Source organism: Podarcis vaucheri (genome assembly GCF_965113315.1).
Source record: "Podarcis vaucheri genome assembly, chromosome: 10".
NCBI classification, from domain to species: domain Eukaryota; kingdom Metazoa; phylum Chordata; class Lepidosauria; order Squamata; family Lacertidae; genus Podarcis; species Podarcis vaucheri.
Window position 1 is genome coordinate 66,213,210 of NC_138748.1, and position 18,722 is coordinate 66,231,931.

General features: G+C 50.1%; 1 protein-coding gene across 10 annotated transcripts in view; it reads right to left on the bottom strand.

The window, feature by feature from the left end:
* The window catches only part of PFKFB3 (6-phosphofructo-2-kinase/fructose-2,6-biphosphatase 3), a 70,470-nt gene that overhangs the window by 30,330 nt on the left and 21,418 nt on the right, over nt 1-18,722 (bottom strand). For 5 of the 10 annotated variants that reach the window (XM_082238957.1, XM_082238959.1, XM_082238960.1 and 2 more), the window contains exons 2-3: nt 6,905-6,987; nt 4,259-4,536 (exon numbers count right to left, since the gene is read on the bottom strand). The exons of 1 other annotated variant lie outside the window; for it this stretch is intronic. In XM_082238957.1, the coding sequence (XP_082095083.1) occupies nt 4,259-4,536; nt 6,905-6,912 (286 nt within the window). In that variant the 5' untranslated portion in view covers nt 6,913-6,987. Of the gene's footprint in view, nt 1-4,258; nt 4,537-6,864; nt 6,988-18,722 lie in introns of all 10 variants that reach the window. 4 more of the 10 variants (XM_082238961.1, XM_082238963.1, XM_082238962.1 and 1 more) reach the window with 4 other exon arrangements.

Sequence of the window (18,722 nt, forward strand, 5' to 3'; positions counted from 1 at the left end):
GGGTGCGGGGATGTGTGGGGTCTTGCATCAGAAAGCATTAATGCAAGTATTTCAGAAGGAGGGGGTGTAAGAAAAGGTTAATGATGGGGCTCAGTCATTTGTGGCTGTTTCGTTTTTCAGAGAGGGCTACATGAGCACTTAAGCAACGAGAGGCTTTTTCCAAAAAAAAATAATGTTACAGGACGCAATGTGGTCCAGGAAGGATATTGCATCATTTATCCTCAGAAGCATGATCTAACAGGGACATTTCAAACACTGCAAGTCACTCCAGACAGGCAACAGACCCAATAACTGGGAGACACAATCTCATTTCCCAAGGAATATATTAAGTGTTTGAAGTCTGGAGGGGGGAGGTAGTATATAACAGAGGCTCCAGAACAAATATATACAACATTGCGATTCCATGCAGCAAACCAGCAGCGGTTCTGTATTCACTGTATTTAACAACGGTCTGAAAGAAACTGGTTTGGGACCGTAATAAATTTCATTTCATTTCAACGGTCTGAAAAGACCTGCAGGTAAAGGACCCCTGGACCGGGGTTTAAGTCCGGTCAAAGGCGATTGTGGGGTGCGGTGCTCATCTCGCATCTACACCTGTACTCATACCTGGAGCGGCTAAAATTGTCAAGAAACTCTGGCAAGCACCCAGAAGCGATTCTATGGAATTGGGGAGTCAGACCATTGCCAGCTACACTTCACACTGCAAAATTACACAAAAGAGACAGCAGGCACTATATATTCTGTACCAAGGGGGTGGTGGAAGGGGCGGGGGCAACAGCACTTTGAAATTACAATGCAATGGTTGAGCTTAACATATTTAAGCGGCTCTTTCTGTCCTCACATGCCACACCAATGCAATCTGTGAAAGAGAGAGCTCTCCCCAACGCCATTCTCCTCCCTTGCTGGCCGCACGTCATCCCTGCCCATTGAGCCAGCAGCGCCGCCAGATCCTACGTGGGAGACGTGCAATTTGACAGAAAATGAATGGATCGCCCCTAGGAAACCCAGCAAGGCATCACTCTGCAACAGCAGCAGCAGCAGCAGCCAGCCCTGAAATTAGATCTCTCAAAGACCACACAGACACACCCACAAGGCATGCAGAGCGACTGAACTGCAGGATGCTTTGAAAGCAGCAGCAAATGACTCCTCGCTCCTCCCCTCCTGGGTTTCACTCTATTTGCATCAGATAAGAGCCCAAGCTGAATGCATCCCATTATTTCAAGCCTTCCTCATCTTTTTTTTGCAAAGAGGTACCCAGAAGAGTAAAAGGAACCCAGAGCTTGCTAAGGGAGACTAGGGTTTTTCCTTTATGCTACAAGGAGAAAGAGGCGTAACCAAAGGAATCTCTACCTGCACAATTACAAACATGAACAGAAAAGCTCTCAGAGAATAGGAATGGGGGTGATACTCATTTTAAAGACAGGGTATGCTTTTTTGCAAGGGCCCCAAAGATTGTGGGTAAGGAAGCGCCACCTGTTCTCTCCCCCCATAAGACTAACCTCCTCCCTTCAAGGTGGACACATGGCCCAGCAGGCAGCCAAGCCGGTCAGTAGGCAACAGGGATGGGAGATGAATGACTGATTCAGGGCTTCAAAGCCCCCACCTGCCACTCAAGGGAGGCTTTCCAACACTGCTTCTAGGACAGCAATGCTTAGGAACATCCCCGGTTCCTTGGGGGCTTTTAAAAGACAAAACATAATTAAAACCCGGAGGGGAAGATGTGGATTGAGAGAAAATGCCTGGATTAACTATGTGCATGAATTAATTCGGCTGCCAGGGAAAGGGGGGGGGGAGATCAGGTGAAGATTGCAGAAGGAAATCCCTCTGCAAGAGGCTTGTCTTTGTGCCTAGCTGATCTTAAGGGAGTTGCTAGACTACAACTACCATCATCCCTGACCTCAGGCTACACTGGTTGTGGGCTGATGATTCTGAAGTCCACATCATCAGGAAGGACAAAGGTTCCCCTTTCTGCAAAGGCACAGCAGATTGTGCCAGCCAGATTGGGCAGCCCCACTGAAAGCCTGCTATTAAGAAGTTGCCTGTTCCACAAGAACAGGAGAGGCTGCCTTATATGGAGCAAGGTCTTTGGTCCAGGCAGTGGCATAGCGTGGGTTGTCAGCACCCGGGGCAAGGCAAGTAATTTGCGCCCCCTAACCTGTGGATTTGCACCCCGTAACCCTAACCCCCAGATGTTGCGCCCGGTGCGGCCGCCCCCCTCCGCCCCCCCCCACGTTACGCCACTGGGTCCAGGCAGCACAGGATCACCCAGCTTTGCTCAGCCAAGTCTCCCAAGGTTGCAGGCAGGGGACACTTCCAGCCCTTATCTGGAGATGCCACGGACTGAACCTGCCTGGCTCCTGATGCAGATCAGATGCGGCTGAGCCAAGGACCTTTCCTTAAGTCAGACAATTGGTCCACAAAGCTCAGCTTCCTGGGATCGTTGCCAATCAGGCCAGATCCATACAAACCACCTGAAGGCCCCCCACAGAATCCTGGGAAACATAGTTTCACACAGAGAGAGCCAGCGCCCTGTCAATCTACAGTTCCTAAGATTCTTTGTGGTGGCAGTGGGAGTCATGTGCTTAAAATGCGTGGGGTGAACCTGCTCCTTCCACTAGAGATGAGCAGGCAGGGGGCAGTGACGTAGCGTGGGTTGTCAGCACCCGGGGCAAGGCAAGTAATTTGCGCCCCCTAACCCGTGGATTTGCGCACCCTAACCCTAACCCCCAGATGTTGCGCCCAGTGCGGCCGGCCCCCCCTGCACCCCCACGCTACGCCACTGGCAGGGGGTCCTTCTGCAAGCAAAACTGGGAGAATAGGAAAGGGGAGGAGGTAATAGGGGGCGCTTCCTCGGAGGTGCAATTCGGCAAGGCACCCATCCCTCCTCCTCCTCTTCCTCTCTTGCAGCCCGACCTTTTTCTCCCACCCACGTGGAGCCGGGGTCCTTTTCCCGCCGGCCCCAGCAACCCACTCATCCGGACGGGCAGCTATTTCCCCAGGGGCGCGACGACCCCGCCGGGGGATGGTTCCCACGCTGAGCGATGCGCAGGCGGCTGGGACACGCCTTTCACTGAAGAAAGCCGAGCATCAGCTTGAGTCGCCACCGCTTTGAACGCCAAAGGAAGCCTCCGGTGCGCTCTCCAGGAAGCGGGAGACCTCGAGCCATGGGGGACCGACGCTTTCTTTGGAGAGCTGCTGGGAGTCCCCAAGGCACCACCCGGAGCTGCATCGAGGAGCCGCGGTGTGACTCAGCAGCGAGGCAGGCGCCTGCTCCGCACATCGCGCGCGGAGAGCCCCTGGAGGGGAGCGCGCCCCTGCCGCCGCCATGCGAGTCGTGCAGCGCATCGCATCGCCGCCGCCGCGGCGGGAGGAGGGCAGAGGAAGCGGAGGCGTGGCGCACCGGCGTATAGGAGAGCATTTTAGGTCATCCACATGGCCCTGCCGGCCCGGCTAGCCGGGAATAGCTTCTTTCCTGCCTCGCCGGACCTTCGCGATAAGCGAGGCAGAAGCGCAGCAGGCTCTCTCCTTCCAGCCAGCAGCTTCTCTAAGGCTCGGTTTCAACCCTGCCTGGAGAAGACCACGGGGGGGGGGGGGAGCGAGGCCCGGCTCCCTAGCCGCCGCTTCTCCGCACGCGGCAGCCGAGCCCTTTCCGCCCGCCGTGCAGGCGCGGCTCGTTTCCGGGCACCGGCGAAGGAGAGGCGCGCAAGGTTGCCGGTGGTCGCCAGCCCGCACGGTGCCGGCTCCCCGCCCACGGCGCCGAGAACGGGCGCGCGGAGGGGTCCACGCGGGGCTGCACAGCTCGAGACTCCCGTCCCACCAAAGAGGGAGGCAGGAAAAAAAACACTTTTCAGTCTAAACAAAAAACACACACCATGAAAACGCAAATTCCCCGGCGCACAATATGCGCACAGTGCGTTTTACGCACTGGATGCTACCCAATTTCTTAAAAAATGGAAAAAATGCATTCTAGTTTAAATCAGATCCTTATTTTTACCAGACCCATCTTTCTCTTCTACAGATTTTAGGGGTCAACCGGGTCCTTTGCGTACCCCCAAAAAAAGTCCCACGCCCCCAAATCACGTTCCCTCTCCTCCACGAATACTCAAGGACGCCCCGTCTCCAAAACCGACGCCGAGGCGCCTCCAACCTTCAGCATCTCGCGTCTGGTTTAGCGGATGCGATGATACTCCGAATCCCTGCCGATTAACTGCACGACCCCCGCCGGTCGATTCCCACCCCCAGCCCCTATTGTACTCACATCTATGGGGCAGCGCCGGGTGATTGTCGGGCGGGAGCCAAATTTTCTGGATGCGGCTTTGCGTTAGCTCCATCGGCATTTTTAAAGCGAAGGTCTCGACGCGCCCCGGTTCCACCTTGGGTTGAGGATGCGGCGGCCCGAGGAAAGGCGAGACGTGGGTGGAGAGAAGAAAACAAAGGAAAGAAGCCCTTTCTCTTTCCTTTTTATTATCTTTTGGGTCTGTCTCGCTTCCTTTTCCAGGAATCGGGGGACTCCTGTCGTCTCCTAAGGCGTCTAGACTGTAACGCAATTTAATATGTATCTAAACCGACTTTCCAAAAAGAAATTCCCCCTTCCCCCTGCTGGATTGAAAGGAAGGACAGCTCTCTCTTCGATCCCCGGTCAAGAATCGGAACAAGCCCTTGCAAAGCAGAAACGCGAGGCTGTTAGTCCTTAAATGCCCTTCTCTTTGAGATCAGATTAATAGATGCGCTCCGCATCGGGTTCATTCAGCGCTACGAGTGACTCGCGGCTGCCCGGCACGGCTATTTCTATAGGCCGGCCTGCCGGGGGAAAAACGAGCCTGGCGTCACTGCCCGCCTCCTCCTGCCGGGCCCAAGGGGGCGGGAGAAGCTCTTTCGCTCCCTCTCGCGTCCTGAAGGAGGAAAGGAGGCGAGACGCGGCGCAAAGCAGCCCCCGGCTGCCCCCATCCGTCGGCCGGCTGAACTGAAGCCGGCGGGGCGCGCTCTGCAGAGACAAAGCGACACGAAAAACCTTTTCCAGGCGGGGCAACAAAAGGACCATTTGAAAAGCAAGATTAGTAAAGGGTTTCCCCAACAGCTGCAATTCCCATCATCCCTGACCACTGGTCCTGCTAGCGAAGGATGATGGGAGTTGCAGTCCAAGAAAAGCTGGAGACCCAAGCTGGGGAAACACTGATTTGATACATATTCCCAGATGTTGGTGGACTACAGCTCCTGTAAAGGTAAAGGGACCCCTGACCATTAGGTCCAATCATGACCGACTCTGGGGTTGCAGCACTCATCTCGCTTTATTGGCTGAGGGAGCCGACGTACAGCTTCCGGGTAATGCGGCCAACAGGACTAAGCTGCTTCAGGCGAACCAGAGCAGCACCCGGAAATGCCATTTACCTTCCCGCCAGAGTGGTACCTATTTATCTACTTGCACTTTGACATGATTTCGAACTGCTAGGTTGGCAGGAGCAGGGACCGAGCAACGGGAGCTCACCCCGTCGCGGGGATTCGAACCGCCGACATTCTGATCGGCAAGTCCTAGGCTCTGTGGTTTAACCCACAGGGCCACCCACATCCCAGCCACAGCTCCCATATCCCCAGCCATATTGCCAGATTCCCAAACGTCTTGCTCTGCTTTCCTTTGGACCGCATCAGCAAGGCTGAGAGAGGGGTCTTGTGGTTAGGGCAGCCCAGGACCTCCTGAAACGCTGCTCAGGATTGCACCTTGAAGAAATCACTTTGGTGCTGCTAACACAGCAGTTTGACTTCACGCCCAGAGGCACACTCCCTTGTCTCTTGAGACAGAATGGACGCCAACAATTCTCAGATCAGATCAGTGGCATAGCGTGGGTTGTCAGCACCCGGGGCAAGGCAAGTAATTTCCGCCCCCTAACCTGTGGATTTACGCCCCCTAACCCGTGGATTTGCGCCCCTAACCCCCAGATGTTGCGCCCGGTGCGGCCGGCCCCCCGTGCACCCCCCACACTACGCCACTGGATCAGATCATTCTCAACCAGCTTAGCCAATGGGTATGGGGTGGTGTTTGTTCCTGTAGCCCAAAAACTGGAGGGGGACCCAAGACTGAACAACAATGTAATAAGATACAGAGGATGTTGTGGAAGGAAACAAGCCTGTTTCGTCCCTACTGGAGTTCTTTGGACTAGACTTTTTGGGCTTATTCCCAAGAAAACCTGCACAGAAAATTGCAGCGCTGGTATCCCCGTGGCAGGATTTTGGGGCTGAACTCCAGGGCCCCCACTCAGCAAAAGGATCCCCAAACACACCAGGGCTTTCTCACTGCATATTGAAATAAGGAGGTAAAGCACATTAGCATCTAAAGAGCGGCACCCATGTGGCCATTAAACCCAGAATTCAAAATTACTTAACTGCATCATTGGTGGACTGCACACTTAATAAACATGCATTTAACAAACATGTATTTAATTATCTCACTAAAATCAATGGGACTGTCCCTAGCAATCCAGTGAGTGCAATGGGATTTACTGCTGAGTAGATCCCCAGCAAGCAAAGTCAAGGATGGATGAGGGGAGCTGTAGACCGGCAACATCTGGAGGGCCAGAGGTTTTCCCTGTTCCTGGGGGGAAAGTATTTCGATTGGATCATAAAGGGAAGGCTGTGAAATTATTTCCTTTTAATCATTCGGCCAAATCCAATGATCACTTTCCACAGAGAGTTGCATGCATGGGAAGCTGCCTTATACAGAGCCAAACCATTGGCCCATCTAGGTCAGTGTTGTCAACACTGACTGGCAGCTGCTCTCCGGGGTTTTCCAGAGGGGTCTCTCCCCATCCTGCCTGGAGATGCCAGGGACAGGACTGGGGGACCTTCTGTCTGCAAAGCAGATGTTCTTACTATTGAGCGATGGAAATTTCCTTGTACGCAATGAGATTACCGGTTCATCTTGCTCAGTACTGCCGTCACCCCTTGGCTTTCCAGTTAGCAACCCACAAGCTTCATTCAGGGGGCCTGCGGCACCTGCGGATTTATGGTTGAAGGAATATTTTTATCTGCTTTTAACTGAACTTATTATTGCATCTTACTGTACTGCAGTTCTCGCTATAGCACACCAAAATACAATACAGCCATACCTCGGAAGTTGGAAGGAATCCATTCTGGAAGTCTGCTCGACTTCCATAACGTTCGGAAACCAAGGCACGGCTTCCGATTGGCTGCAGGAATTTCCTGCAGCCAATCAGAAGCCACAGAACCAACATTGGATGTTTGGGTTCCAAAGAACGTTCACAAACCGGAACCCTCGCTTACAGGTTTGCGGCGTTCGGGAGCCAAAACGTTCGACTTGCAAGGCAAGAAGAAGAAGAAGAAGAAGAAGAAGAAGAAGAAGAAGAAGAAGAAGAGGAGGAGGAGGAGTTTGGATTTGATATTCCGCTTTATCACTACCCGAAGGAGTCTCAAAGCAGCTAACATTCTCCGCCACAACAAACACTCTGTGAGGTGAGTGAGGCCGAGAGACTTCAGAGAAGTGTGACTGGCCCAAGGTCACCCAGCAGCTGCGTGTGGAGGAGCAGGGAAGCAAACCCAGTTCACCAGATTACGAGTCCAGGACTTTGCCCCGAGGAGACTTGCTACAAAGATGTTGTGGGGGGAAATAGAGGCAGCGGAAAATAGCAAAGGCAAGGATCGTCACCTGGCCCCCTTGGACAGCGGCTGGTACCCTGGCACCTTTTGAGAGCCCACCACTGAACACCCCCCCCAACTTTAATTTTTTTCCCCCAGCCATCACTCTGAACAGCACCAGGCAGCTGAATCCACCGGCCACTTTAATTTTCCACCTCTCCCCCAACATAATATCAGAATGGGGGTGTGGAGACCCAGGCGGATGTGTTTTCCCTTTTAATTCTCTCCCCCACCCTTTAATATTCTTCTGACACCAAATATTCTATAGCCCCACCTGCGCTTGCATCCGCCTGCATCTGTGCACACATGGCTCAATCCCTAAACACCCTGCAGCTTAAGTGAAATTCGCCTAGCGATGAAACACAGCTTCCTTAAGTTAGGGAGAGGCCGGCCACAGAGAAAGCAAAAGGGGGCCAGCTGACTCACTCTGTGGCTGTGGCACGTTCCTCACGTCCCACATGGTTCCGCTGGGGAAGGAGACAGACCAGCCTGCCTGTCACTCATCCCGGGATGCAGGTGCCGCTGCAAATCCAGGAGCATCCTGCAGGGACCACTCCGTCCTCAACTCCATTCTTGGTCCCAGCCACCAGCCAAGCATGTGCCTCTCTCGTGCTCAGAGAAGTGCCCTTCTCCCGTTCTTGCCTCCAGGGGACTGACTGGCACTCAGGAGCAGCAGGCAGATGCGCCCTGGCAAGGTTGCCCAGAGCGCTGATATTACCCACAATGCAGCTCAGGATAGTGAGCTATATTCGAGAGCAAGCCTTTTTAAGTAGACGTGGTTTTTTAAAAATCACACTCAGCATGTGGTTTTGAACTATTTTAAACTATTTTTAGATATAGATAGATAGATAGATAGATAGATAGATAGATAGATAGATATGATCCATACATAAAAAACAGTTTTGAATTGTTTTAAATTGTTTTATATACAGTGGTAACTTGGGTTAAGAACTTAATTCATTCTAAAAGTCTGTTCTTAAGCTGAAATTGTTCTTAACCTGAGACGCCCCTTTAGCTAATGGGGCCTCCCGCTGCCACCACTGCGCGATTTCTGTCTGTTCTCATCCTGAAGCAAAGTTCTTAACCCGAGGTACTATTTCGTGGTTAGCTGAGTCTGTAACCTGAAGCGTCTATAATTCGAGGTACCACTGTATGTGTACAGTCATAACTCGGGTTGAAGTAGCTTCGGGGTTGAGCGTTTTCGGGTTGCGCTCCACGGTGACCCGGAAGTAACGGAACGGGTTACTTCTGGGTTTCACTGCTTGCGCATGCACAGACGCTCAAAATGACGTCATGTGCATGTGCGGAAGCGGCGAATTGCGCACGAGCAGACACGGGTTGCGTTCTACTCTGGATGCGAACGGGGCTCCAGAACGGATCCCATTTGCATCTAGAGGTACCACTGTATATATATGTGTGTGTGTGTGTGTGTGTGTGTGTACATTTAACTGCCTCTCTTGCCCCCCTGCAAGCCCTTCTTCCAAACTCATATTTTTTCCCATTGATCTCACGTTCATTTCTTGTTAAATGTCCTCAGCTATCGCTACCCAACCGGCCACTAAAGAGCTGAAACGAATAGTACACAGAATGCACACATTGCTTCCAGACAATCGGTCTCCTTAGGTCAGACTTTGCATCCGTCAAGAGGAATCCTACATTTTTCAATGTGCTTTCTCATCGCTTTCCTTATTGCAAAAAACTTCAAACTTTTTGGAGAAGTGGCTTTGTTGCACAAGACTCCCAATCAACTTTAATTATGCAACCTGGATTTGAACTGTGAGCAAAACAGCAACAGTAAGTGCCCCTGCTTACACGGAATGAATATATGCAGATTTACCAGAGCTGCCATACATTCGGAATTTCCTGGACATAGCCGGGATGCAGCCATCGGAAACAGTATCTGGGTGAAAATCTTCGGGGAAACACGTGTCCGGGCAAAAAAAGAGCTCAACCACTTTTGTGCCCTGACTTTTGCTTTCTGAAATACGGCAACACATAGAGGTCCTAGAATGCTAATCTGTCATCTTGCAAGGCAGGGATAAGTCATGCCTGTGAATCAAGCATCAAAGTTACAAAATGATGACAAACACAGTTCAAATCAAGTTGCTCAATAGCTGAATAAGAGAAGGGGTTTTTTTGTGTGTGTTTGTGTGTGGTGATGCTTCTTGCCTGGATAGTTTGATCTATAGCTGGCTCTGCAACTTAACCACTAAAAAACAATGCTATCTAATATATATTATCAAAGCAGGTCGTGCCCAGTCTTCGGAGAGTCCATTCAGCTCTTTCGCCACCCTAACAGAGTGTCTGTATTCCAAGTATTATGGGCTGCTGGTGCTGAACCAATCTTCCCCCTCTGCTTTTATTCTCTTTTGCATTTTGCGGCAATAAGAAAAACAACATGAGCGGGCTATGCAAAACAACTTTTGGACCGGATTCAGATTACAAATCACAGGTTTGTTTTGTATTGTATAAGCCAGGGTATACAAGGAGTGCAGAGTGATGTCTGCACTTTTCACAACAACACAACAACGCTTGGCTAAGAGACTACAGGCCGCAGGCTGCGTATATTTGAATTGAGACAAAGTAGCACTCCACCCAACATAGGTTTTCCTCTTCCGCACCTAGTAGCTATTACAAAATAAGACCTTAGCTCATACCAAGAACTAACCTAGTTGGTCTTTAAGGTGCTACTGGAAGGAATTTTTTTTTAAAATAAGACCTGTTAAGCCCAGTTCAAGTAGTAAAGTGACAACAGAGGAATCAAGCAAACTATTAATATCATCCTTGGCACAGATAATTTCTGGTAGGATTAATGGCTTGTTAAAGGCTGGGATAACGACCCATTTGGCCCCCATTAGCGGAGTTGATCTTCTCATTAATTCCCAGGAAATGCCCCGCAATCAAGGTAGCCAGGGCTTAATTTTTTTCCTTTCTTAATCCGATGGCCAGATAACCACAAATGACCCTTTTGCTATTTTGACACTGTCCTGTCCTTTGTCACCTTCCGCTTCTGTAAACCAGCTGCTATAGCTACCGGAAAATGGGCGCCAGAACTGCATAGCAGTTAAGAGCTAATAGCGATTTGGGGTAGGTTGCTCTCTGTGGGGTTTTCAGTGGGTGGGTGTTGGTGGGGTCAGGGGAAGGAGAAGTTAGCTACAGGGGTCAGCATCCTTTTTCAGCCATGGGCCAGTCCACCGTCTGTCAGGGGGGGAATGAACAAATTCCTATGCCCCATAAATAACCCAGAGATGCATTTTAAATAAAAGGACACATTCTACTCATTTAAAACGTGCCAGTTCCCGGACCGTCCGTGGGCCGGGTTGAGAAGGCGAATGGACCACATCCGGCCCCCGGGCCTTAGGTTGCCTACCCCTGAGTTAACAGCTCCTTAAAGGTAAAGGGACCATTAGGTCCAGCCGTGACCGACTCTGGGGTTGCGGCGCTCATCTCGCTTTACTGGCCGAGGGAGCCGGCATACAGCTTCCAGGTCATGTGACCAGCATGACTAAGCCGCTTCTGGCGAACCAGAGCAGCGCACGGAAACGCCGTTTACCTTCCCGCCGGAGTGGTACCTATTTATCTACTTGCATTTTGACGTGCTTTTGAACTGCTAGGTTGGCAGGAGCAGGGACTGAGCAACGGGAGCTCACCCCGTCGCGGGGTATCGAACTGCCGACCTTCTGATCGGCAAGCCCTAGGCTCTGTGGTTTAGACCACAGGGCCACCCGTGTCTCTTAGAGCTCCTTAGTGCATGAAATATATTCAGAGTCGAGAATGGATTTCATGCTCTTTATTCAGCTCATAGTGGTGAGGAGGGAATGAAAGTCCCCTCAAAGTATCTGCTTTATATACATTATTTACACAATGGGCTGCACATGATTGGCTAATTCCGGAATTCTCCTGTAGGCCAATCAGGTTGTGGATTCACTTCTATCTGGAGCTGGATTGGGTGGCTCCTGCTAACCAATCATACTGCTGCATTGTTCTAGGACCAATCAGACTGCTGCATTCTGAATCCTATTGTTCTAGGACCAATCAGACTGCTGCAGTTTGGATCCTATTCAACTCAGTACATAAGAGTGCAGTTCCAAACCTGACTGGAACCTCCAAGTGGCTGATATTTGCAGAAGGAGGAGGAGGAAGAGGAAGAGGAGGAAGCAACTGCAAGTGATGCATTTAATGCTGTATGCAACCTGCCCCTAAATCCGCTGCACAGACAAAAAGCCAGCCATCAAACAGCTCTCAGCAAAAGGAGGCCCAACCACACAAGCTGTCAGAATCCCTAAAATAGGGGTTGCAGAAGGCTGGGACCTGGGGTGGGACGGCGGGACAGATGTGGCCCTCCAGGCTCCTTTCTCCGGCCCCCAATTCTGCATTAAAAGCACACTGCAGGAGGGCAAGGGGGAGCAAAACTCCCCACTCCCTGCCAGTCCTTTTTTTTCTGTAGGATTGTAGAGTCCCTCCTCCCGACATGAGGGAATTACGGCTTAAGGTAAAAAAAGTTAGTTTCTCCCACTGGGGTTCTGAAACCTGATAGAAAAGCAGCTTTGAAAAGGAGTGGATGGGCAGGAACTGGGTCCAGCTCTTTCTTAATAAATAATAATAATAATAATAATAATATTTTTTTATTTATATCCTGCCCTCCCCAGCCGAAGCTGGGCTCAGAGCGGCTAACAATCCACCTGTGTTGTTGTTGTTGTTTAGTCGTGTCCGACTCTTCCGTGACCCCATGGACCAGAGCAAGCCAGGCACTCCTGTCTTCCACTGCCTCCCACAGTTTGGTCAAACTCATGCTGTTAGCTTCGAGAACGCTATCCAACCATCTCGTCCTCTGTCGTCCCCTTCTCCTTGTGCCCTCCATCTTTCCCAACATCAGGGTCTTTTCCAGGGAGTCTTCTCTTCTCATGAGGTGGCCAAAGTACTGGAGCCTCAGCTTCAGGATCTGTCCTTCCAGTGAGCACTCAGGGCTGATTTCCTTCAGAATGGAGAGGTTTGATCTTTTTGCAGTCCATGGGACTCTCAAGAGTCTCCTCCAGCACCCTAACAATCCACCTGTGCTGTGTTGTAAATGGCCAGCGTTTTAGGGATCTGGCAGGGCCCACGTCCCATTGCTCCTCCGATGCTTTTCCCAGCAGAGGGTCACGAGCTGTTTGGTTTGCACGTTTCCTCCTTGGGGAAATCCCCCTGCAGCAGCTGTCCCAAAGATTACTCATAAGCTGCAGACACTACTGCTAGTACTACGTGTCACGTAAGGTAAAGGCTGCTGAATGGGAAGAGAAGCCGTTCCATTTTTGTGCCCGCGACACTGCAGGGAAAAGGACCGAGGAGAAAGGCACTGTTTTTATGGGAAGTTCCACAAGGACAAGAGTCACCATCACAAGGGAAAAGAAGCCAGTCACTGTCTCTGAGTCTAACCTACCTCACAAAGCTACTGTTGAGGATAAAACGGAGGGCAGGAGAACTATGTACGCCACCTTTGAACTCCTTGGAGGAAAGATGGGATATAAATGTTTAAATTTATAAATTTAGTCTTCCCAGTCTAAATTTAGCCTGCCCTTAGAGGAGCGCCTGTCCCTTTGCCGAACTCTCAAACTGTTTTGCAGCTCAAAGTTGCCTCTTCTTTAGAAAAGAATAACACTTGTGTGGAAAACTCCCTGGAGATTTCGCTGGCTAGGCAGACAGCTTTGGATATCAATGAATGGGAGCGGGGGGGGGGGATTCGAGCTTAGCCAGAAGTTTTCTTTGGGAAGGAATTGAGATATCCTTTGTTTGGGATATGAGCACAACAACTTACGCTCCCAACTCGCATTCAGAGTCTACTGCCTCCAACGGGCGAGCTAGAATAAACACCGTCATGGGTGGCAATTAAACCCAAACAGTCTGATCTTCTGCACATTTATCGGTTCCCTCTTTCCAAGCCATCACTGCATCTCAGGAAGTTGTAACACAACGGTATTAAGGGCACCTCTCAAGGATGGCAAAGTGCTTCTGCAGAATAAGGGGAGATTAGATAGCTTCCAGGGGCCTTTTCCCAGCAGCACAATTATTAGAGGAGGAAAAGAGGAGAAAACCCCATTTGCAGAAGAAGCAACAAAGGACTCACTGTGTCAATGGCTGGCAGCAGCGCTTTGGAAAGCAACACACGACCATCTCCATAGCAAAGGTTGCTGGGCCGACAGATCTAGGAAAGTAGCTTTCAGAATCTGAAAACAGGGTGCCAATTGGATCTCAACCATTGCACAGGGGGAAATCTTTTTATTATTATTATTATTGTGCATGCGTTTTTAAGCCGATAGCATGAAAACAGGGTGGGTTTCAAGGGATTTTTATTGCTCCCTGACCCTGCTGCATAAATGCTGCTTGTTAAGGAGAAAGGGGCAGATATTTCACTAAGGTAGCCCAGCCTGTTGCAGGAGAAAGCCACGTTTTTGGGGGGGGGCGGGGGTGTCACCTATTTCAAGAAATCTCAGTTGAATCGATTGAGTTTCTAGTCAACTAAATTTGCACATGAATGAAAACCATGCAGTGAATCCAGGGAAGGCTGTTTCCAAAATGGGAATTTCCCACTCCTTACTGCACCCTCTGAGCAAATCTTCCCTCCACTCCCCTGAGGGTATTTATTCTCAGCAGTGTCTTAAAGCAAAAGCTGTTATTTTTGCAGCACCTTAAAGGCTAACAAATTGCATCAGCTTTCCTCTGAGCCCTTCATCAGAGGCACTAGGGGAAATCTTAGCAGAAATCAAGGAGAAAACTGGAAGGTTGGGAGATGGAGGACAATGAGATGCAATAAAACTACAGTCAGGGATGATTAGAGTGCAAACACATGTTGAACAGACACACATTTTAACCTTTTGTAGTAGCAGATAGGTGATAATTTACTCAGCGTTGCTGAGATAACTGCATTAACACCTGCGAAGTGACAATTGACCATCTGCAAGACACAGACATGGGGGGATAACATTAACAGCCTGGCCCTGATAAGATCATCAACACCTGGCATTCTTTAAGCCTGGTGCCTGACATACGTGGGAACCTTTTTAACGCAGGGCCCTAAACTACTAAGGAAGTAAACATTCCTGCTGTAATGAAAAAAGTCCTGGGGTTTCAGCAAGGGAGGCCCGCGCCAGTCATGCATCACAGGGTTACCTTGACTCAGGTGACGGTTTCTCTCTCTGCTTAAACCCACGTCACAGTCTCAGCCCCGTTGCGGGGTCAAATAAGGCAAGAAGCAATAAAGAAGAAGAACAGGAGCATTGCTGGGTCAGGCCAAAGGCCCATCTTCTTCATCATCCAATGCGTGGAATGAAAAACTTCACATAACACCGGTCCTGAAAGACCTTCAATGGCTCCCAGGACGTTTCCGAGCACAATTCAAAGTGTTGGTGCTGACCTTTAAAGCCCTAGACTCGGCCCAGTATACCTGAAGGAGTGTCCCCACCCCCATCGTTTAGCCCGGACATGGAGGTCCAGCTCCGAGGGCCTTCTGGAGGTTCCCTCACTGCGAGAAGTGAGGTTACAGGGAACCAGGCAGAGGGCCTTCTCGGTAGTGGCGCCTGCCCTGTGGAACGCCCTCCCAGCAGATGTCAAGGAAATAAACAACTACCTGACTTTCAGAAGACATCTGAAGGCAGCCCTTTTTAGGGAAAGTTTTAAAGTTTGATGTTCTATCGTGTTTTTAATATTCTCTTGAGAGTGACTGGGGAAACCCAGCCAGATGGGCAGGGTAATAATAATAATAATAATAATAATAATAATAATAATAATAATGGTTTGCATTCCTACTTGCTCCCAAACATTTGGCTCCTATTAATGATCCAAACAGGTATTTAAAAGGCCCCCACCCGCATTCAGAGGGATCCAGTTTTCATTTCTCGGAAAGGTTAAAAGTAAACAACTGCGGGTTTCGCTTGTGGTAAGCCCAGGAGCACAGACCGTTTCGCTACTGTACAAGTCGGAAATCTGAGCCCACGGGGTCAGTGGATTAAGAAGATCTGGGTAGCGTTTGAATGATGTCACCGGGACATGTGTTGGTTTGATGGCTCATGCTGAATTTGTACCTAACGCTGGAGCTTACTTGTCAGCGGCCCGTCTCTGGCTGCTCGTAACGGCATCTCGCTTTCTTAGGAACTGAATCGGACGCTGTTTTCTGACTGTAGCCTAAATGACTGGCCTGCAGGAAACATTTGCCTGGCGGGGAGCAGGAGAAATAGCGGTGGAAATAACAGCAGCCGAAAAAGCCAGTGACAGGTGGAGCAAGTCATTCTAGTTTTCCCCGTATCCTTTTCCTGCTGAGTTCTGCAAAGAGCAACGCTGAGAACACAGGCCAACCTGAGCCTTGCCCTGATCCAGAACTCACCCGCCCACCTGCCTTCTCGCAGGGGGTGTCTCTGCCTATCATCAGCTCACCTCCACCTCCATCTACTATTCATCTCCATACATTCCCTCCTCGAAAGCCACCACTTCCTGATGCAGAATTTTCCCCCTGTTAAACAGCTCCTACTACTCAAAGATTTCTCCTAATGTTTAGCTGGCCATTTGCTTTCCAGCAATTTCCACACAAATTTTCCTGGCAAGATATGAGCTGGACAGGCTGGACCAGACAAAACTCCAAAAGCTGCATTCTGCACTAGCAGAAACTTCCCAAAGTGTTTCCAAAGGCAGCCCAACATACAGCCTATTTTTTTTGTTGTTTAGTTGTTTAGTCGTGTCTGACTCTTCATGACCCCACGGACCAGAGCACGCCAGGCACTCCTGTCTTCTGCTACCTCCTGCAGTTTGGTCAGACTCATGTTTGTGGCTTCGAGAACACTGTCCCACCATCTCGTCCTCCATCGTCCCCTTCTCCTTGTGCCCTCCATCTTTCCCAACATCAGGGTCTTTTCCAGGGAGTCTTCTCTTCTCATGAGGTGGCCAAAGTATTGGAGCCTCAGCTGCACAATCTGTCCTTCCAGTGAGCACTCAGGGCTGATTTCCTTCAGAATGGATAGGTTTGATCTTCTTGCAGTCCATGGGACTCTCAAGAGTCTCCTCCAGCACCATAATTCAAAAGCATCCATTCTTCAGTGATCAGCCTTCTTTATGGTCCAGCTCTCACTTCCATACATCACTACTGGGAAAACCATGGCTTTAACTATACGGACCTTTAGCAGCCATCAAACTCAAAGATTTCCAAGAGCAGGTAACCATGGACAAGCCATCACCATTCAGAAACGGCGGCTGCATCTGGTAAAAGCAGCCCACAAAGGTTTTTTTTTGGGGGGGGAATAGTATAAATTACTCCGTTTCTGGGGTGCTGCAAATTGCTACAAAACTATTGCCAAAGTTTGGCACCCATCTGAAGTGATTCGGATAATATTGTGGTTTTTTGGGATGTTAACTATGAACCCTGGTTTGATGTAACGGTTACTCAGTTTTTGCCACAAAACAACTGCAAAACTTTGGCAGGTGCTTGGAAGGGACCCCAAATTTCAGGGCTCGTAGCTAACGAAGCTGAGGGAAAAAACGCTAGGCTGAAAAAGAGGCTCACAGCATGCATTTCTATGGTAGTCGGCCAGTGTGGCAATATATTTCTTATGCTACATTTACACAAAATGATTTTCTACCAGGGAATCTGGCAGAGAAGGGGTGTGTTGCTGCTGTCCCACGTCTGACAGCATGCTGGGGTATAAATAATAATTTGCTTGTTTGTTTGTATCCAGGTGGGTCGTGAAGGAATAGATTTTCCCTCCTCTGTGGCTAGTGAAGAAACCATGCCAGTTAGCAGAGGAGGAGTGGCGATACCTGTCCGACCCACACCTGCCCACTCGCTTGCTCACCTGCATGGAATTCCTGGTCACCTGTTGCATTGTTAAATACAAGGTGGCCACAAATATGCAAACTCTACATGGGGCTGCCCTTGAGACCGACCCAGAAACTCCAGTGGGTGCAGAATGCCGCAGCGAGACTCCTTACGGGGTCCTCACCGCGGGATCACATTCACCCAGTGCTATACCAGCTGCACTGGCTCCCGGTGGAGTACAGGATCAGGTTTAAGGTGCTGGTTTTGACCTTTAAAGCCCTATACGGCCTAGGACCCTCGTACCTACGGGACCGCCTCTCCTGGTATGTCCCACGGAGGACCTTACGGTCTTCAAACAAAAACATCTTGGAGATCCCGGGCCACAGGGAGGTTAGGCTGGCCTCAACCAGAGCCAGGGCCTTTTTGGCTGTGGCCCCGATCTGGTGGAACGCTCTGTCACAAGAGACTAGGGCCCTGTGGGACTTAACATCTTTCCGCAGGGCCTGCAAGACAGAGCTGTTCCACCAGACCTTTGGCCAAGGCACAGTCTGACCCCCTCCTTCAGTAATCCTCATAGCACTCTAGCCCAATGGTTGCCATTAATTTTATTCTGAATTGATTTTAGAATGAATTGATTTTAGAATGTATTTCAATTAATTGATTGCGATTTTATGTAAACTGTTATTTTTACTGTTGTTAGCCGCTCTGAGCCCAGCTTCGGCTGGGAGGGCAGGATATAAATATTTTTTTTAAATTATTTTTAAACGTCCTCTTTTAGGAGAAATGGTGAGCCCTTTGGGAACTGACTGAATACCAGTTTCCCAAACATGGGAACCGTCTACCCGCGGCAATGATTTTTGGATGCATCGAGCCATCTCCTGACTGCACACCTAAGGAGGAGAGTTTGAGGTTGCACTGGTCAGCTGGCAAAGATTTTGCCCTACAAAGGCCTAAGAAAGGCAGGCTGTGCCAGTGAGAAAGTCATTCAGAGAAGAATGACGCAAATGCCTGGGTCCTGGATCGCAGCAGCCCAAGCACAGTTGACTTCAAAACTTCCTTTCAAATTTGCACAAAACGAACGTTGTTCTCCCCTTTCAGCCCCAAGAAGGAGGGGAAACAAGAGATGGAAGGAGCCTGGGGTTTCTTTTTCAAAAAGGTCCAGGAAGTGGAGTCGCCAAACATTCGGTGGTCCTGAATAGCCCTGTGCCACAAAGAAGTCGCCATGTTGTTGGGAAAATGGCCATTTGACGGAAGCATTCACAAAAGACAGTGAGGGCTCTAAGAGACAAAGAGGCCA